The sequence below is a fragment of the Anolis carolinensis genome, unplaced genomic scaffold (genome assembly GCF_035594765.1).
Source record: "Anolis carolinensis isolate JA03-04 unplaced genomic scaffold, rAnoCar3.1.pri scaffold_10, whole genome shotgun sequence".
Taxonomy (NCBI): Eukaryota; Metazoa; Chordata; class Lepidosauria; order Squamata; family Dactyloidae; genus Anolis; species Anolis carolinensis.
The window spans coordinates 28,136,294-28,157,600 of NW_026943821.1; the positions used below are offsets into that span (position 1 = coordinate 28,136,294).

A 21,307-nucleotide genomic window follows, 5' to 3' on the forward strand; every position below is an offset into this window, starting at 1 on the left:
TTTCATTCTGAGTGGAGGCCCAGAATTTAGTTTCATTGCTATGTAAGATCAGATAATATGAATGGCACTGTAGTCACCTGCAATAGCTGTGGTTTATCTATGTATTGACAGAGTGTGTAGTTAGCTATCCTGGATGAGGAGCACGTCTGAGGAGGACGAGAGGGAGACATTTAAAGAAGGGCTTGGGATTATTCTGTCATTTGGAAGCTACAGAATCTATTTGAAACTCTCCCTGATTAGTGATGGCCAATGAACAGCATTAAGAGAAGGATTCATCACGTGGAATAACCCCTGACAGTCCTCATAGGAGACATGTGCCGGTTGAAGAAGACTCCTCACTGAGTGGAACGCAAGCCGTGGTTTGTGGGCCTGATAGAGGTTGCTATCCCCCGAGGCAAAAATACCTGTAGTGTCACAAAGAGGCTGGAAAAACCCATGAAGCCCACTGACCATCACCCTTTCCTTTTGGTCCACATGGAATCCAATGTCACTGCAAGGCATAACCTTCAAGAGATCACAAGGCATTAGGAGGCTCCGGGTTGGAAGCTGAAGGATGCTGATGCATAAGTTATCATTTGTTTCACCTCCCAGGTGTAAGCACTTAGAAAAGAATGCCAGATTAACCTAATCTCTCTCTTTTTATAGAGTTACAAGCATGGTAGATGAAGGGAATGATATGTATGTGTATATCAAGCATATCTTCATTTCAGTAAGGTCTTTGATAAGATTCACCAACTCCATGATTCTATGATCATTCAAAATATGATCCTGATTTTATGCATAATGTAATGTAATGTATGCAACGTGGACTATGCTATGAAACTGCGGTCCGTATTTATTGGTCACCATCCCAATAAAACCTTAATGACAAGCACTTCCAAACACAGGCCGACACCACTTTTCAGACACGGCCGGGTAACCACAGCTTACGTTTATTACACTCCACATTGTTTTCCCACTTGTCAATAGTTTAAAAGTAGAAAATAAAATTGGGTTGCAAGGATAAGAAGCAGCTGGAAAGACCTTGGCAACAGATGGATTCAAAAAAGGTGCAATCGAGATACAAAAACACGGAGGAAATCATACAGGCGATTTGGCAACGAATTCGTCATTGGATGACGAGCATTAAAAATCTATACAGCTTTTTGATAGGTACGAGTGCAGATCACGTTGCCCATCGTCAGCGTCTGAAAGGCAAGCAAAGATAGTATATGTATATTTAAAACCTTTACTAATGAAAACATTCATCTGAATGCACCTGTAGACATTTGCAAATGGGAGAAAATTCTCATTAAGAAAAAGGTGCTGTTTATAATATGCAATAATATATCATAACATAATATATTGTATATACATATAATATTGCTAATAATATAATGTAATACAATAAATATATAATACAATATAATAATATTAATTATATATTACAAGTAATATTACTAATGATAGTACAGTATAGTGGTATAATACAATCTCACTGGGACATACTGGGAAGTCCCTGTGGGATTTGCAACAGACTGGAGCCCAGAGGTACATGCAGTTCCTGCGTTAGGTTATAGGTTACTCTAGTAGTAACCACCAGAAATGTACTTTGATCATCTCACCAAAATGAGTTTCTCGTCTTTCAGTTCTCGAATGAGCGAGGTCTCCTTTTCTTCCCATTTCTGCACGTGAACAAGTCTTCCACCATCTAACGTCACAAGAGACTTGAGAGAGAGAGAGGAAAAAAAACACAAGCTCATTCAATTGCTCTGAGAATTGGAGAAATAGACTAGGAATGGGAAACTCTTGTCTCTGAAATTTTTTGGTTTGCTATTCGTATAGTAATTGCCATTGTCCAAAACATCTGAAAGAAAGAAAGCTATTAATGGTTTATAGAAAAAGAGCATTTACCCAAGACCGGCAAATGCGTAAGATCCTGCAGTGAATACCCTTCTCATTCATTAGTGTTTTGCAAATAACATTGGTACGTGCATGCATTCTTTCTTCCAGGATATTTAGAGGCAATGTATTATTATTATTATTATTATTATTATTATTATTATTATTATTATTATTTATACCCTGCTTTATCTTCTCTCGGACAACTTATTACACTTTCCTTGGCCTTTCCCCTCCATTCTCATGGGATAAAAGAGTGGAAATGAAATGAAACACCAAGGCACATGGTGCTAATTTATTGCGAACAGGTGTCAGCGACATGGTCGAGTGCTGGCAAGGCGTGCTGCTCGCCACCGATGACGCCACTTCCAGTGTCATGGCACTTTGCCACAATCCTCGGCCGGGCTCCGCTGCTGCCGCTACAATCCTGGAAACAGCCATGGTGCCCCCCCCTTCCTGCCTCCCTCCCTCCACAAAGCTGAGAGATAACAGGCATGAAAGATAAGCTACCACTGAGTGCTAACAAGTACTTTCCGTCTAGCTCTGCTCTCTCCCTCGGATGGCTTTTGAATCAATTAGAAATGAGTCATTTTTGAATAAGTGGACCTGGCGAGAGTGCTGGCTTATTTGTCTCTGCCTTCATCTGTTGGTTAGCATTACTTGCATTCATATCTCGTCTTTCATCCAGTGAGTTTAAGGTGGGTAGGCAGAAGCTAGGCTGATGGCGGGAGCTCACCCTGCCCGCGGCTTGAATTGCAGACCTTCTGGTTGGCAAGATCTTCTGTAGATGTGCTGTGCCGCTGCCCAATGAATGTTGTCAAATGCCTTCTCTGCATCCAAGAACATCATCACTCCCTGCTGGTCTTCATGCGCCTGTAGATATTCTATAGCATTCTATACCATATGGTCCAGGCCTGGGCCAACTTTGGCCCTCCCTCTGGGTGTTTTGGACTCCGACTCCCACCATTCCTAACAGCCAGTAGGCTGTCAATGTCACTGCTTTACAGCTTATTGTTTCATCTTGCATGGGAAATGTGTGATGGTTCCAAAAAGCCTTAGAAAGAATTTAAAAAGCATTGCAAGATAAAATCCATATAGGGTTGTTGTATGTCTTTTGGGCTGTGTGGCCATGTTCCAGAAGTATTCTCTCCTGACGTTTCGCCCACATCTATGGCAGGCATCCTCAGAGGTTGTGAGGTATGGAGAAACTAGGCAAGGAGAGGAAAAAATATATATCTGTGGAAAGTCCAGGGTGTGTCAGTTGGAAGCTAGCATTAATGTTTCAGTTAATCACCCTAATTAGCATTGGAAAGGTTTGTCTCTTGCCTGAGGGGGCATCCTTTGTTCAGTCATTAGCCTGGACTCTCCACAGATATATATTTTTTCCTTGCCTTGCCTAGTTTAACCATGCCTCAACACCTCTGAGGATGCCTGCCACAGATGTGGGCGAAACACCAGGAGAGAATACTTCTGGAACATGGCCACACAGCCCGAAAGACATACAACAACCCTGTGATCCCGGCCATGAAAGCCTTCGACAACACAAAAACCATATAATAGGAAGGCTGGGATTGAAAGGGGTAACTTGTTTTTTAAATGCAGTTTTGGGCTATTAATCTGATAGGGAATGTTAAAGGAAGAAAGGTTAAAAGACAGCCTTTCCTGGAGCTTCTGAGGGTTAAATGGCAGCCCTCTCTGTCCCTAAATGAGAGAAAGAAAACTGCTTATGTGTAATTTACCTTGGATAAAATCCCAGTGATGAAGTGGTGGAACAGTCGTGTCACCAGCCTCACGAGGGCCATGGAAACCTCTCATTGGCTCCCCATCCCAAGCAAGTGTGTGCAAAATTACTGACAAGCTGCACACTTGACCTCCAAAGTCACTCAGCGGGGCTGGCGGGCCGCCAGAGGACAAACAGTGAGAGGAGCACATGCCCGGCCTGGGCCAGGAGGGCTGGAGGCCGGCTGGAAGGAGGAGCATCTCAGGACAGGACGGGGCCAGCCGGGCACAAGGGCCAGGGGGCTGGGCTGGAACTTGGGCAGAATCATGGAAGAGACCCCGTGGGCCATCTAGTCCAACCCCCTTCCGCCATGCGGGAAAAGCACCATCAAAGCACCCCCAACAGATGGCCATCCAGGCTCAATATCAATGGCAATAATAATAATAATAGAGTCGGAAGAGACCCCATGGGCCATCTAGTCCAACCCCCTTCCGCCATGCGGGAAAACCATCAAAGCACCCCCAACAGATGGCCATCCAGGCTCAATATCAATGGCAATAATAATAATAATAGAGTCGGAAGAGACCCCATGGGCCATCTAGTCCAACCCCCTTCCGCCATGCGGGAAAAGCACCATCAAAGCACCCCCAACAGATAGCCATCCAGGCTCAATATCAATGGCAATAATAATAATAGAGTTGGAAGAGACCCCATGGGCCATCTAGTCCAACCCCCTTCCGCCATGCGGGAAAAGCACCATCAAAGCACCCCCAACAGATAGCCATCCAGGCTCAATATCAATGGCAATAATAATAGAGTCGGAAGAGACCCCATGGGCCATCTAGTCCAACCCCCTTCCGCCATGCGGGAAAAGCACCATCAAAGCACCCCCAACAGATAGCCATCCAGGCTCAATATCAATGGCAATAATAATAATAATAGAGTCGGAAGAGACCCCATGGGCCATCTAGTCCAACCCCCTTCCGCCATGCGGGAAAAGCACCATCAAAGCACCCCCAACAGATGGCCATCCAGGCTCAATATCAATGGCAATAATAATAAAAATGTCGGAAGAGACCCCGTGGGCCATCTAGTCCAACCCCCTTCTGCCATGCGGGAAAAGCACCATCAAAGCACCCCTGTTGATGTCACTGGATGCAGAGAAGACATTTGATAACATTCACTGGATTTTTATAGGTAGGCTGGTGGGAATGGTGGGAGTTGGAGTCCAGAACACCTGGAGGGAGGGAGGGCCCAAGTTGGCCCAGGCCTGGTCTGTGCCATTTAAAGCCATGGCAATGGGAACTGTTTGTTCAGGATCTGATAACAAGAGAGGGCCCTTTCACGACACTTTTGCAGAACTCCAAGTGAGAATCGGGCAGCGCCTGCTCAACTAGCCTTGGCGCCCAAGCCCATCTCTTTCTTACCTTGACGTGCCTGTCGTCGGCTGTCGTTTCGTCAAATTCCTCTCCCAGTTGGAAGCTGATCTCGGTGCTCTTGAAGGTGCTCTGGGTTTTCACGGTGACCTTGTCCCCCGCGACCTCAATGATGGTCGTAGGCTTGGTCAGGTTCGCAATCTGCCTCGTGGCAAAGCCCACGCCTGACGGAGACAAAATACAAACACAACTGCCGCCATAAGTGTCCTAAAAACACTCGGGATGAATAATTTATTTTTAACCAAGCAAATAAATAGGATACATCATCCATAATTAACAGCTACAAATACCTTGGTGGTTTATTTATTATTTTCATCCATTTTTTCTCTCTCCGCAGTAATCTTTCTCGGCAGAAAGGCTCCATCGGAGAGGAAAGAACTGGGGAAACAACCGAGTTTGCCTTGATTAAGAAAACACAATGAAATCCATGGAGTTACCGAAGGGTGAGAGGTGACTGGGTGCACCAATAACATGGATGTACACAGGTGGCAGGACCTCAAATAGGTACATTACATCTGCTGAATTCACCTGATAATGCAATTTCTCTTAGGGATAATGCTTTATGGTTGATGTTCTTGGATGCAGAGACGGCATTTGATAACATTCATTGGACTATTCTAGATAGGCTGTTAGGAATGGTGGGAGTTGCAGTCCAAAACACCCGGAGGGAGAGCCGAAGTTGGCCCAGGTCTGGAATATATGGTACAGAATACCATAGAACACCTGGCTCTTTACCAGAGCTTTTAATCTATGTTAATTTTTATCAATATTTGTATGTATGTATTTTTATCCTTTACTATTTTATCTTGTAAATCGCCTAGAGCATCTTGGATGGAGGGCGATTAATAAGTAATTAAATGATGATGATGATGATGATGATGAAGTTGCAGTCCAAAACACCCGGAGGGAGCCGAAGTTGGCCCAGGTCTGGAATATATGGTACAGAATACTATAGAACATCTATAGAAGCATGAAGAGCAGCAATGAGTGATAATGTTCTTGGATGCAGAGAAGGCATTTGATAACATTCATTGGACTTTTATGGATAGGCTGTTAGGAATGGTGGGAGCTGGAGTCCAAAACACCCGGAGGGAGCCGAAGTTGGCCCAGGTCTGGAATATATGGTACAGAATACTATAGAACACCTATAGAAGCATGAAGAGCAGCAAGGGGTGATGATGTTCTTGGATGCAGAGAAGGCATTTGATAACATTCATTGGACTTTTATGGATAGGCTGTTAGGAATGGTGGGAGCTGGAGTCCAAAACACCCGGAGGGAGCCGAAGTTGGCCCAGGTCTGGAATATATGGTACAGAATACTATAGAACATCTATAGAAGCATGAAGAGCAGCAATGAGTGATAATGTTCTTGGATGCAGAGAAGGCATTTGATAACATTTATAGGAATTGTATAGATAGGCTGTTAGGAATGGTGGGAGCTGGAGTCCAAAACACCTGGCGGGAGAGCCCAAGTCTGCCTGGTCAAAGGTCTGGAAAAAGCTGGTCTTGGAGGGAGGGTGGTCAGTCCTTGGCCAGAGAAAGGCGGGCGAAGAAGGCGGCGAGGAGGGGGGGAGGGGGGGGGGCAAGCGGGAAATGCCTTCCTTGCATCGCGGTGCTCTCGCCCTGCAGGGAGGGGGGGGGGGAGGGAGGGAGGGGGCGGCTGCCAGTCCTCGGGAGGGTGGGAGAGACTCCCCTTCCCATGTGGCCGTGGGCAGGAAGGGGCCACGATGGGAGATGGAGTGCGAGAGGGACAGAGAGAGAGAGAGAGAGAGAGAGAGAGGGAGAGAGAGGGAGAGGGAGAGACAGGGAGAGAGAGCCCCCCCCTCCCTTGGCAAGACCCGCCCTGGGCATCCCCCCCCCCCCCCCGCCCTCACCGATGGCTTTCATGTAGTCGTCGAACCCGTTGCTGTCCAGCAGGTTCCAGGTGCCCGCGAAGGCTTCGGCCATGGCCTCCGGCGCCCGGGTCTTCCTTCCTCCCTTCCTTCCTTCTCCGCCAATGGGCGAGGCGAGGCGGGCGGGTGGAGGGATGGATGATGGCTGTCGGTCTGTCTGGAGGCTCCTCTGCCCAGGCGCGCTCAGCCGCTTTAAATAGCTCGGGCGGATCACATGTGAGAGCGAGGGAGGGAGGGAGGGAGGGAGGGAGGGAGGGGGGAAGAGAGAGAGCTCTCTCTCTCCGCACGTGGCCGGCCCCCCTCCCCCCTCCCCACGAAACACGCGTGAATGCGCGCCCCCCCCCCCCCCCCCCACTCCGCCCCGGCAGCCGCAGGTGCCAAACCCACCGCTGGCGGGAGTCCCACCACCATGCACCGCCTGCGGATTTTTCCGGGCTGCCTGGCCATGTTCCAGAAGCAGCATTCTCTCCTGTCGTTTCGCCCACATCTATGGCAGGACTCCTCAGGTTGTGAGGTGTCCGTTAGAAACGAGGCAAGTCGGGCCTATATATCTATCTATATATATAAATGAGTGATGGCATCACGGCGACCCACAAAACAACAAAACTACAGGCCCCCAACCTCGAAATTTGACAACAAACCCATCATCCACGGCTCTAGGTTGATACAACAAAAAGAAAAGAAAAACAAAGTCCTAATTAGAGGGAGAGGAATAATTGCTTTTATCCAATTGCTGCCAGTTAGAAGGCTAAGCTCCTCCAACTTGGTCTCCTAGCAACCCAAGAAAAAATAATAAAAAACACACAAAAATTGATACAATAAAATACTATAATAACAGAAAATATCTAAAAATAATACAAGAAAATAATAAAATATAATAAATAAAAAGATAACTTACAATAAAATTAATAAAAAAATGCAAATAACGTCAAATAAAAATTACACAACAATTTTTAACCAATACCACCACCACTTTGCCACAGCAACGCGTGGCCGGGCACAGCTAGTATATATATATATATACACATACATACAGTAGAGTCTCACTTATCCAACATAAACGGGCCGGCAGAATGTTGGATAAGCGAATATGTTGGATAATAAGGAAATATTAAGAAGAAGCCTATTAAACATCAAAATAGGTTATGATTTTACAAATTAAGCACCAAAACATCATGTTATACAACAAATTTGACAGAAAAATTAGTTCATTACACATCAATGCTATGTAGTAATTACTGTATTTACGAATTTAGCACCAAAATATCACAATGCATTGGAAACATTGACTACAAAAATGCGTTGGATAATCCAGAACGTTGGGTAAGTGAGTGTTGGATAAGTGAGACTCTACTGTATATGTATATGTATATATGGATGGGAAACATGGATGGATGTAGGAATGGTGGGAGTTGCAGTCCCAAACACCTGGCGGGAGGGCCCAAGTTCAGCTGGGCTGAAGCAATCTATCTGTGGCACAATTTTACCCTCTGAATGTTTACTTGTTATTATGGTCCTGTAGTTTTAATTCTGTTGATGTGTTTTATTGTTTTATGTCGTTATAATGTTTTTAATGGATTGTTCTGTGTTTTAACTTGTGTTGTTGGGCCTGTCCCCGTGTGAGCCGCCCCAAGTCCCTTCAGGAGATGGAGGCGGGATACAAAAATGAAGTAACAGTTATTATTATTATTATATTATGACACAGCAAACAAGATAGACATGTTGGATTTCGTATCACAAAATCACAAGTCGAACACTTCCCAAGTGTCTAGGACTGTGTGATGTATTATTATTATTATTATTATTATTATTATTATTATTATTACTACTACTATTATTATTACTATTATTATTATTATTATATTATGACACAGCAAACAAGATAGATATGCTGGATTTCGTATCACAAAATCACAAGTCGAACACTTCCCAAGTGTCTAGGACTGTGTGATGTATTATTATTATTATTATTATTATTATTATTATTACTATTATTACTATTATTACTATTATTATTATTATTACTATTATTATTATTATATTATGACACAGAAAACAAGATAGACATGCTGGATTTCGTATCACAAAATCACAAGTCGAACACTTCCCAAGTGTCTAGGACTGTGTGATGTATTATTATTATTATTATTATTATTATTATTATTATTAGTATTATTACTATTATTACTATTATGACTATTATGACTATTATTATATTATGACACAGAAAACAAGATAGACATGCTGGATTTCATATCACAAAATCACAAGTCGAACACTTCCCAAGTGTCTAGGACTGTGTGATGTATTTTCGGATGATGCGTGCAGATCCCAGTCGGGTGGCCTTTTGCAGTTGGCAGATCGTGATTTTGTCAATGTCTATTGTTTCCAAATGCCGGCTGAGATCTTTTGGCATGGCATTATTATTATTATTATTATTATTATTATTATTATTATTATTATTATTATTATTATTATTATTATGATAGCAAACCGTGCAGCCCAAGCTGAGCTGGAGAAGCAGGGGGTTGTCTTCCACTTGATCCTAAGGAGCCCAGGACAGCAGGCAAGGCAAACAGGAACTCTCTGGAGCTTCTCTTGCTGGGTGTGTTGTGTGAAGAGGAAAACAGAGGGGAAAGTTGCTTGAGCCCCTCCCTCCCTCGCACATTGAAAAAACACATGGGTTTGTTGCGCTGCCCAGGAACACGACACTTCATTAACTGAGCTATACCTGTAAGCGTAATTCACACATGACCTGTCCTGGCTCAGCAAGGAATCTGGGCTCCCAATGGCACACTGACTGAGGGTGCGTCTACATCAGGCCTGGGCCAACTGCGGCCTTCCCTCCCAGTGCTTTGGACTACAACTCCCACCATTCCTGACCGTTGTGGGAAGGAGGGGGGCATAACAGCGGGGGTGAGCAAGTGTCGGGACAAAGATCCCGTCCCCTTCCTGCCTGCGTCCGCTCCGTCCACCCGTGGGCCCAGGGCCAGGCCGGGAACGCGGCCCTGGAGGGATCAAACGGGTCAGTGGTGCAAAGTGACCTTACTGAGAGTGACCTGCTCCAGGAACTGGACCCTGGCAGACGGCCAGAGGCATGGCGGGAGCGAGATGGGACAAATCAGGTGACTGGAAAGAGAAAGCAGACCTGGTTCTGCTGATATGTTCTGAATAACCTGGAGTAGGTCAGCAAGCAATACGGGCTCCCAATGGCTTTAACAACAGCAGGATTAAAAAAGAAAGACTGGACTAATAGGTTTAAAGATAATGACAATAAGACCCCTTTTTTATATGGAAAGTGCACCCATTTCTGGGGGGATTTTAAAAAGTAATTTAAGCAATGGATGTGACAGTAACAGAGATTAAAACCTGAATGTGATATAGTAAAGTATTATATCATATTTTTTCCTTGCCATCCATATCACTCTCCTCTCTCTTGGCAATTTATTAGATATTTGTTAAGACTGATTAATTTCCTAACACTAATCCAAACACTCCGACCCTTCCCCGTGTCCCTACCATTCCCCTTGGAAAAAATCCTGGTAAGTTTATGTTGGTTACTTACAAGTGTTCTTTGTTATCCATATTGCATTGTTCTTTTGTGCTTTTTTTGCACCACAAATAAGATACATGCCGTGTGCACAGAAATTCGTTGAGTACAGTCTGCAGGACCATGTGCCGACCCTTGGCTTGAAACTCCAATTGAAAATGTTTGATATTTTGCTGACACCCTCGAGTCCAAAATATCAGAGTATGGCTGTGTTTGAGAATGAGTTTTGGTTTGTAAGTCCAAATCCAGTTAACTTATGACTTCTGCCCACTCTGGCCGCAGTTACCGTTTAACTGCCCGGACACCTGGACACCGTGATTACACCACGCGGCTGCTCAAGTGGCCTCGAGGAGGGAACGAATGGGCGGAAGTGGAGCAAAGGGCCTTCGGAACCGCACGGCTCAGCACATTTGGCACTGTGGGTGCGCATGATGGGGAATCCACCCAGCACAAGGCCCTGCAAATATTACCTTTCAAACTATTGCTCCAGAAACACCCAAACACCTTTGCATTATTTGCTTTGAACTGGTGTATATGGTTGTGTGGAAGGGCCCTAAAATAATCCAGTTCAAAATAATGTGGGTTGCTGTGAGTTTTCCAGGCCGTATGGCCATGCTCCAGAAGCATTCTTCCTGACGTTTCACCCACATCTATGGCAGGCATCCTCAGAGGCTGAGGGATCTGTTGGAACCTTCTGAGGATGCCTGCCATAGATGTGGACGAAACATCAGGAGAGAATGCTTCTGGAACATGGCCAGACAGCTTGAAAAAGTCACAGCAACCCAGTGATTCTGGCCACGAAAGCTTCAGCAACAGATAATGTGAATTTTCTGCTTTGATAACCTGGATTATCTGGCCTTAAGGTTTTCTGGAGGGACGAAGTTGGCCCATGCCTACGATTCAGCCTAGATTGTTTGTTCTGTTTTGTTCTTCTGTGGAGGTGAAAGGTAGGAATGGGACCCTCTTTGGGGGAATGGACTGAATCCTGGAGGGTCATCCTGCCATTCCAAGAGTCTCATGGAGAGAAGCCTGGCGCATGTGGCGACACCTGCTGACCGGAGACACACTGCGCATGGGGCTCCTTTTGGACTCCTTTTGGGAAACGTCTCTTTTCCCTTCTGTATTTGCTTTCTGTAAACAAACTGCTTTAGTTAGCGCACACTGGACTCTGTGTGGAGCTGGGTGACAAGGTGTTCCTTCCCGGGCTAGAGCGCAACAAACAGCAAATATTTGTAACAATAGTTCCCGAGTTTCCTTTGGTGGAGATCAGGATCATTTTATTCCACAAGTCACAACACTTTCCAGATAAAAAAGCAGGATAAATTTCCATCCGTGTCACGGATTAACAGGGTGACAGACAAACAGAACAACCGATCTCACACATGCAACTTGGTTTTCTTGAAGTTTCAGGGTGGGAAAAAAGACAACGAGATCTGTTGGTGGAATGAGCCAAGTCCCAAACAAGGGTCTTTTGCACAAGCTGCATCGACGCGGCCATATAATGCAGTGCAGGTATCACAGTAGCCTGGTACGTGCACAGAACACATGCAGGCTAATGCGATTTAACTTGGTGAGCCACTTGATTGAGCTAGAACAAACATGGGCCAACTTTGGTTGTCCTTCCAGGTGTTTTGGACTCCAACTCCCACCATTCCTAACAGCCTGAAGCCCCTTCCTCCCCCCCCCCCCAGTCGCTTAACTGATCAGATCATTGCATACAATGCAGGCAGATACTCGGACTGAGTCACACAGGAGAGAAGAAGATGGATTAAATGTAGCTACCTGCTGATAGGTCATCAGTAAGGGACACTGGTTAAGCGGCTGAGGGGGAAAAGGAAAGGGCCTGAGGCTGTTAGAAATGGTGGGAGTTGGAGTCCAAAACACCTGGAAGGACAACCAAAGTTGGCCCATGCGTGAGCTAGATCCCAGCTTATAGAATCATAGAATCATAGATTCTATAAGCTGGGATCTAGCTCACGCATGGGCCAACTTTGGTTGTCCTTCCAGCTTAAAAACACACACACGTACACTAGGGAAGGTCGGAATCCTGTTGCAGGATTTGAACCTTCGCTTGTGTTGTTGCAGTGGGGATAGTTATCGCGGATCTCGGTGCGGCATCCACCACCACCCGTGTTCTCTGGGCTCGTGATGTATGGCCGCAATGCAGCTCAGAGTTGGCCTTTTTCATGCCAGTTCTGAGCCGCATTATGTGCCTTCAAACATCACAGCGAAGGGCTCTGTTAACATCAACAACAATCAGTTGATCCTTCACTATTCTTGCGATCATCTTAGTGATTGTGCGCCATTTAGGGAAGGGCCACCACACAGTAATAGAACACCTGCCCTGCATGTAAGGATCCCACATTCAGTTCTCAGCACCTGAAAAAGAGCTCTGTGTTGACATCCTTGGAGACTTCTTCCACCAACCAATGTAGACAGTACTGAGCTCAATGGACGGTGAGCGTGTCGCCCCACAAGGCAGCTCCCCGTGTTCTGGAGTCCGAGGTGGGAGAACCAAGAGACCTTCCAAGCCACTCCTTCCCTTTCTTCATTCACTTCCTCTCCCGTGTCCTACCCAAGGAGAAACAGTTTCTCACGTGTCTTCACAAAACGCATGGCTACATTCTTCTCAGTCAAGCCTTCACACAGAGGGTTGCAAGATCGATCTTGTCGGGTATTCCCAGAAAATGACAAGCGAGCTTCTTCTGCGGAGGAAGTCTTTTGAATTCCAGCTGGCTTCCCATGTCTGCAGGGAAAGGGTTAGGAAGTATCTTTCAGCTCTGGACTTTGAGATGCTTGCAGGGGCACCTCCGTCGCCGGCGACTGCATTTCTTGGGACCTTTCTATGGGGATAAGAGAGAGAGAGAGAGAGATGCAAGACGGTATCATCGACTGATGAGGGACTCAACACTTTCTGTGGCCTCAGATGACTACAGGCTTCAGGGAGAGCACATGAAACCGTTCTCTGGTTGATCTTTTCCCAGGAAATTGAGTCCTGGATCCATGTTATCTGGGAAAATAGAGTAGAGCAGGCGTGGGCAAACTGAGGCCCTGGGTGCTTACCTCAGGCCCTCCCCTAATTTTCCCTCTCCTCTTGGCATAAGGACGTGGTGGCTGGCTGTGCCTTTATGCTGAAATGATGGGGGAGGAAGACACGCAGCCGCTGAGAGCCTTCAGGAGTGCTCTTGTGTTTCGTCCTCCTCCTGACATAAGGACAAGTGTGATCGGTCTCATCCTTATGTGGGGAGGACAGCTCAAGGAAGACATGCAGCAGTTGAGAGCCTTCTGGAGTGCTCTCAGCCACTGTGTATCTCGCCCTCCTCCTGACATAAAGACAAGTGTGAGTGGTCTCATTCTTATACGGGGAGGACAGTTCAAGGGAGGCACATAGCATCTGAGAGCCTCTCAGCCACTGCATGTCTTGCCCTCCTCCCGGCATAAGGACAGTGCACACAGCCCATCCTTATGCGGAGAGGACAGCTCAAGGAAGGAACATGGTGGCTAAGAGCCCTCCAGGACGGTGAAGAAGCTTTGCATGATGGTGGTCATTTCAGGGCCTTGTTGAAATCTCCTGTCAGATCAGAAGACAGAGGCCGCAAAAGCCATCTCGGGGTGAAAAAGTTTTAATTTTTTCCTGGCTACTGATCTGCATGCCATTGCTATGTAATGTTTGAACACACCATTCCCCATCCGAATAAAGGGAAGGAAGTTGAAGAGTTATACTGGTGGTGACCACCAATGGGAACAGGAACCTAAGAGAAGACCGTTGTCCTCTACCTGAGTTTAGAGACATTTCTGCCAGTTTCAGTGGCAGGTCGGTCGGCCCAACACCCGCCGGCGAACCAAGGATGTCGGGCAAGGCATTCCTCCGGCCGGTGCGCCCCGAAGATGCAAAGTCCAGCACTGGCTCGACCTCCGTCATTTTCAGACTGAAAAGGTGGCTTGAGGAAGGGTTCCTCCGAAGGTCACTGTAAGTGAAAAGGAGGAATAACAACAACAACAACAACAACAACAACAATCCTTTATTTATACTCCACTCCATCTCCTCGAGAGGACTCAAAATGTCAGAGCACCGATTCTCTGGCCCTGTTTATGAAAGGCATGCAAACACAGAAGGCACGTCGTGGCATTTTCTTTCTCAGGACACCAGCTTTTGTTAATGAAGACATCCCTCGGTGGGCTTAACATATGTTCTGGTGCAATAGTATTTTTAGTACCATAGTCTAGGCTTTTAAAGAAGAAGGTTTTTAAGATCACATGGGGCTGCTGCGATTTCATATGCTTTTAATGATGTTTAAAACTGTCTTAATACTTGTTTCTCTCCGTATGGAGAGAAAAGGTGGGAGATAAATAAACACAGTAGTAGTAGTAGTAGTAGTAGTAGTAGTAGTACAGTACCCACCATCTACAATCATTGTCATGCTACCTGGGACTGATTTGAGATGGGCTCCAAAAATGTTCAGGTGACCTCAAGTCTCCTTTTCTGGTCCATTTGATCCTAAACGGAGGGCCCTTCTACACTGCCATACACTGAAGTGGGGCCCAGTGTGCTCTCTGGCTGTAGGGTGAACTACAACTCCCACTGTGGCGAATCAGTCCCCTCAAACCCCTCCAGTAGGTTGAGTGAGTGGTGGAGGTCCTGTGTGCCAAGTATGGTCCAGGTCCAGCATGGGTGGAGGCCACAGTTTCCTTGGATTTGGGTGAACTACAACTCCCAGAAAGGAGGGTCAGTTCCCTGCCCCCCACCTTGGTTTGGGGCCTCCAGGTGTGGATGGTTATGGTCCATGAAGCGACTCCTGAATATGTTTCCAAGATCTCATTGAGATGTCAAATAATGTCATGAAGGACGGGGAGAGGAGAAAGGAATTACAATGAGAAGACGTGGTCAGTTGATGACATGGAATTAGCATCAAAACCTTTGCTTGGGCACGTCTCTTGGCCTGGACCCATCTGTGTCAAAGAAGCCCCTCATTGCAGACATTTGCCCCCTTTTCCAAGCCCACTGCTCTCAGGGACCCAGAAGGACGTTCTTCCTTGTGCCAACATGCACAGAAGACACCAGAGATGGTCTACCCGACAACACAAGTTCAAACTTGCCCAGATGTTGTGACCATCCACAGCAAGGAGTCCATAATACGAATGAACTACAGGAAACATACACTCCTGCTCTATCTATTATAGGCTTTAATCACTCACGTTATCTCAAAGGGCATCCCGGTCCTTGTAATGGAGGCATTTTTAATACACACACATCTGGAGATGCACACAGGGCCACCGAGGAGGAAAAAGCAAGACAACAACATTCTTATTTTGGGGGAAGTTCCATTTCCTTGCAGGGCACCCGAGGCTTACTAATCTCTCTCATCTCTTGCTGATGGATGCCCAAGGATCAGGTGCTGGCCATCCATATGGATATACTGAACACGCCGTTCTGTGTGCATGTGTGCAAGCAACCCATGCCTTGGACTGACGGGAGCCCCCAGGGGATGAGCATCCCAAATGGACACCTGTCACGCTTCCCTCCTCCTCCTCCTCCTCCTCCTCCTGCCATGTTCCATCTTCCCTTCTCCCCGCATGAAGCGCAAGGCAAGGGGAGCGCAGCCTGGTCCACTTACCAGAGGGAGAGCTCGGCGTCCACAGAGGTGACCTCAGGGGCGGGATATTCGGGGAACCAGGGGGTCTGCTCCGGGAAAAGGCGCCCGTGGCCTTCACTGTGCCGAAGCAGCCTCCATGCTCCTTAGCATCCTCTCTCTCTCCTTGGCTGAACCTCTTTCATGATGCTCTGGGTATCCGCAGACTGGAAGTTGCCTGCCTGATGCCTTGCCTGCCGGATCTACCAAGCGCTTGGGAGGGGGAGACGTGCGCGCAGAGCAGCCCTGGAAGAGGCCCTCGCCCCCCAGACCCCCCATGGTTTGCAAAGGCGGGGCTCAGCCTGGCTCACAAACCGACTCAAGACCCCCCCTCCCCCCCTCCCCTCCATGTTTCTCCTCCGGCCCCTCCTCCCGGCCTTCCTTCCTCCCAGAGGACAACACACTTGGTACCTGCCATTCTACACATGCCTGGTCTGGGCTGCTGGGTTGTGGATTAGCTCTCCCGACAGAGATTTTTTAATGCCAGCCTCCCTTTAGTAGGAAGCCATATGTGCCTGCCTGCCTGCCTGCCTGCCTTCCCTCCCTCCCATCCATCCATCCATCCATCCATCCACTCATCCTCCCTTCCATCCATCCATCCATCCACCCTTCCTTCATCCCTTCCTTCTCTCTCCTCTCCTCCTTCCTCCCATCCTGCTCTCCTGATCCATCACTCAGCAACAGGTTATTTTAGTATTTATTTATTTAAATTTATTTAAAACATTTATATCCCACCCTCCTTCTCACCCCAAAGGGGACTCACAACAGAGCACAACATATATACTGCAAGCATTCCATGCCAGGACATAAAATAATTATCTATATCTATATATATGTATACTAGCTGTGCCCGGCCACGCGTTGCTGTGGCAAAGTCTGGTGGTCTGGGAAATAAAGTATTGAGGAATTGGTGGTAGTTAAGGTCAAGGGTAAAGGTTTTCCCCTGACATTAAGTCCATTATAAATGGGTTATATAGCTGTGTGGAAGGGCCTTGAGTCTACACTGCCATATAATCCAGTTCAAATCAGATAATCTGTATTTTATAGGCAGTGTGGAAGAGGCCTAAGTGAGGCCTAACTCTGCCTGTCCCCTGGGCTGAATGGGTTGCTAGGAGACCAAGTGGGCGGAGCTTAGCCTTCTAACTGGCAGCAATTGGATAAAAACAATTATTCCTCTCCCTCTAATTGGGACTTTATTTTTATTTTATTTTTGTTGTATGAACGTAGAGGCATGGATGAGGGGTTGTGCTGCCAAGTTTAGTGTTTCTGGGATGTGTCATTTTGTTGTTTTGTCCTAGGCCGAAATTTCATTACCCTTTTATATATATAGATATAAAAATGTAATGTGCATAATTCCCATGGAGTAAACAACAAAACCACTGCACCAAATCACACCAAATTTGGCCACAAAAGACATAGTCATCCAATCTATGTCTTTCTATCAAAAACGCTATAAAATTAGGTCCAAATTACAGAAACCCTCCCAAAACCAAAAATTACTAACCACGCATGTGCAGAGGCCCCCCGGGAAACTTGGTGACATTAGCCAGGTGGGCAGGGCTTCAATTGCCACCCCACGCCAACAGCGAGACATTATTATTATTATTATTATTGGTTTTCTGGTAACCATCAAAATGAACAAAAACTGGTAGTCAGCATTAAAAAAAACCTTCTACAATCTGGACAGTAAAAAAAGAACAACACTCTGAAAATAAGGGTATTCCAGACAGGAAACAACCAGAGCCAGCTAACACGTCCCAACAAAGGATTCACTCAGGGAGGAAACAACCACACTTTGAAGCTGCAAGTCCATTAAATGCTAATCAAGGTGAATAATTACAACATTCACACTTGCCTCCACAAACAAGAACCCACTTAGGACTACGCCACAGCAACACGTGGCCGGGCACAGCTAGTAAATATACACAACATTAAAACATTAAACATTAAAATCAGTTATCTCTGCTTTAAAATCAGCTGTTTAAGCCAATTCAGGACACCATGCTGTCTCCGGTCAGCGGAGTAGGTTTCCTATGGGATTTTTTTGGATAGCCTGTCAGGAATGATGGGAGTTGAAGCCCAAAGCACCTGGAGGGAGGGCCCAAATTTGCCCATGCCTGGTCTAAAGTGATGCTTTTTTGTCTGTTAAAAACAACATGCACGTTTTCCTTCAGGGTCGATTTTAATCATGGCACAAATATGTATATGCAAATGGAAACTCATTTGAAAAATAAGATTTTGTTTTGTTCAAGACTCCTATATTCACATCTCATCAAACAGTAGATCAGGACTCATCGGATTAATGGATTGGGTGTAATTTGACGCCCCCTCCCCAAGATCATTTCAGTTCTCAGGTAATGACAGGGCGGATGTATGTTCGGCCTCCTCTCCCTATTATGATGAAATCCATTGTAAACCTGGTGATGGAAGAGGTCCCCAAGGCCCTGCTCATCCGAGGTGCGTCACCCTAAGCAACTTGGCTCATCGAGTTACATTGCTTTTCTGTCTGAAAAGATGAAATACGACCCAGCCGGGAATGGTGGGAGTTGGAGTCCAAAACACCTGGAGGACCAGAGTTTGCTCATGCCTGGATTTCTATCTATAGGCCATTAGGAATGGTGGGAGTTGGAGTCCAAAACACCCGGAGCCTTTGGAGGGCCCAAGTGTGCTCATGCCTGGAGCCTGTGCAGACATACAAGAGGCTTCCTTCCCAGAGCTGTTCTTGCCATGATCGTGTGACCAGGCTGCTCCTTCCCTTCTTCATAATGCATCCAATGCTGCAATGATCTGTGTCCTCATCCTTTCTCGTAGCAAAGAGGGGAAGTGTGTGTGTGTGTGTGTGGAGCCAGTTTGTAAGCCAGTCCAGTCCACGCTGCCTGCCTGCCTGCCTGTCTGTCTGTCTGTCTGTCTGTCTGTCGTGAGAGCCGGCTTTGGCCTGGCCTGCCCGTGCGCCACCCCTTCCCGCCGCATCATGCTCAGTCCAGAGGATTTACTCAAAGCTCCTGGTTGTTTTTCATTCCCAATTGATTGCCGTGGTGCCGACATCCTCCTCAGATGCTTTGCTGGCTCCAGGCAACTCACTAACCCCTTTCGCAGGAGTCTAAATATAGTCCTGGCAGCTAAGCAGAATTCGCTCGGCAGCCGGCGATTTGGGAACAATGTGGATCAGCCGGGGAGCAATCTCCTTTGCGATGGGGTTGCTAGGGAGGAGGCAACAGACTGGGACCCACGCCATCGTTTCCCCCCTTTCTGTGCAGAAGCCTCCTCTTTTGTTGTCTTTCATCATCTGGTACGGACAGTACAAACTGAAGTTCAGTTTGGTTAACAATCATCCTTATGTCGATGACCAAGGGATTCAATGCTAGAATAAAAAGGGTGGCAGGCACCCTCAGAGACTTTGGGGTCTGTTGAAACTGTGCAAGTGGGGTTCATATATTTGTGGAATGATGTCCAGGGCGCGAGGAAGAAAGAACTCTTGTCTGCTTGAAACTGAATGGCCATTCAATGCTAACCAAGGGGGCCATTGGAAACAGTCACACCTGACTCAAACAGACAAGGGTTCTTTCTCCCGCCCAGGAGATTATTACACACATACACACACACACACACAGAGGACCACAACCACAAAAAAACTTCATGGCAGGGGGAGTTGAAACTTTTTAAAATGAATCATGAAGAGTAATTCCATAATGCAAAATAATTTAGAAATCAGTCTCCATTGATAAACTTCAGTGGACACTCATGGGGAATTGGTTAATTAGTTAAAATTGATGAGTAAACCAGTTTAAAAAAAAAACCCTGAAAATTTTCGGGGGAGGATTGAACTTCCTTACCCCCCCCCCCCACCACCCTTGGCTACAGCCAAGGGAAAAAGAAGGGGCCTGAGGTTGTTAGGAATTCTGGGAGCTGAAGTCCAAAACACCCGGAGGGCCAAAGTTTGCCCATGCCTGTGTTAGAGGAAGGACATACAAAGCCAGTAGCGCACCAGGCTACTCTTGATCCGTGACCACAGACAGTGGGGAGTTCCTTAGATCAGCCGGTGTGTGGAGCAAGCCTTTGAAGGCAATGGGTGACGCTTGCCTGTAGTTTTCCATGAACGAGATGTGAACCTTCTACTTGTCACAGTGAGTTTGCATCCACGAGCAGGAACTTCCTCTCTCCTGAGCTGTAGGACCCAATAGGCTGCTCTAGGGATACAAAAGAATGCAGGAGCACAAGCTCTCGCAGAATGTAGCGGAACCACTGCAACGCAATGGAGCGGAAGGTGAGAGCCAGCGTGGTGTAATGGTGTGAGAACTGAATATGCCATGGAACCCAATGGGGGGCCAATGGCACACTCCCAAGGTCAGAGGCTGTCTTAAGGAAGAGGGAGTTTCTTCCTTTCTGAGGCCCTGGAGAGGAGGACCCAATGGAGCCATGGGTTCATATGTCAGGGAAGGAGACCCCATTGAACATGAGGAGGGACTTCTTGGATAGAGCTGTCCATCAGAAGAACTCTCCAAGTCGATTAGAGGCTCCTTCTTTGGAGGCTTTTCAAAGGAGTGGAAGGTCCAGATGGAGGGAAGCCATGGTGCTGCTCTGTTCTGCTTCAATCAGACCTCTTCACCTGGAATAATAATAATAATAGTAATAATAATAATAGTCATAACTTTATTTTTATACCCCGCCTCTATCTCCCCAAAGGGGACTCAGGGCGGCTTACATGGGGCCAAGCCCGAATAAAAACAATCGCAATATAAAACACAACAATAGACAAGAGACATGCACAATGATAAAAATTTAAACATTAGCCAATAAAAACAAATGACAAGAACTAATAAAAACATGGAATAATATCACTATGTCCAGTTCTGGGCCCCACCGTTCAAAAGATTGACTCTAATCTGGAGGGTGTCTAGAGGAAGAGGGTGACAAGAAGGATCAAAGACCTGGAGACCATGAAGAACCTCTTTGAGGAGCGTCATAAAGAGCTGGGCCTGTTGCGCCTGCAGAAGAGAAGGCTGAGAGAGACAGCAGAGCCACATGTAACTTGTGAATGGCTATATTGAGGAAGAGAGAGCGCTCTTCCTTTCTGAGGCCCTGGAGAGGAGGACCCAATGGAGCCATGGGTTCATATGACAGGGAAGGAACATGAGGAGGGACTTCTTGGACAGAGCTGTCCAGCAGTGGACCTTTCTGCCCCAAAGTCCATTGGCGGC

The 21,307-nt window shown here is 46.6% G+C and overlaps 1 protein-coding gene across 2 annotated transcripts; it reads right to left on the reverse strand.

Annotated features, from left to right (window-relative positions):
- Positions 1 to 916: 916 nt before the first annotated feature.
- On the reverse strand, positions 917 to 19,014 carry fabp3 (fatty acid binding protein 3). 2 transcript variants are annotated; one of them, XM_062962340.1, is made up of 5 exons: positions 18,994 to 19,014; positions 6,912 to 7,082; positions 5,029 to 5,201; positions 1,605 to 1,706; positions 917 to 1,187 (listed from the first exon to the last, which is right to left on the reverse strand). In XM_062962340.1, exons 2-5 carry the CDS (start codon positions 6,982 to 6,984, stop codon positions 1,134 to 1,136), a joined length of 402 nt encoding a protein of 133 aa, XP_062818410.1. In that variant the 5' UTR covers positions 6,985 to 7,082; positions 18,994 to 19,014; the 3' UTR covers positions 917 to 1,133. The 2 variants fall into 2 exon arrangements, with proteins under 2 accessions (XP_062818410.1, XP_062818409.1); XM_062962339.1 differs by lacking the exons at positions 6,912 to 7,082; positions 18,994 to 19,014 and adding an exon at positions 5,328 to 5,416 and having other exon boundaries at positions 5,029 to 5,227.
- Positions 19,015 to 21,307: the final 2,293 nt, after the last annotated feature.

What these genes read in the sequence shown, in the direction of transcription:
- fabp3 (XM_062962339.1), bottom strand. Translation starts at nt 5,401, where the DNA reads ATGGAGCCTTTCTGCCGAGAAAGATTACTGCGGAGAGAGAAAAAATGG. An exon ending in ATAATAAATAAACCACCAAG is followed by an intron (nt 5,228 to 5,327) that starts GTATTTGTAGCT and finishes TTATGGCGGCAG; the next exon opens with TTGTGTTTGTATTTTGTCTC. An exon ending in CCGACGACAGGCACGTCAAG is followed by an intron (nt 1,707 to 5,028) that starts GTAAGAAAGAGA and finishes CTCTCTCTCAAG; the next exon opens with TCTCTTGTGACGTTAGATGG.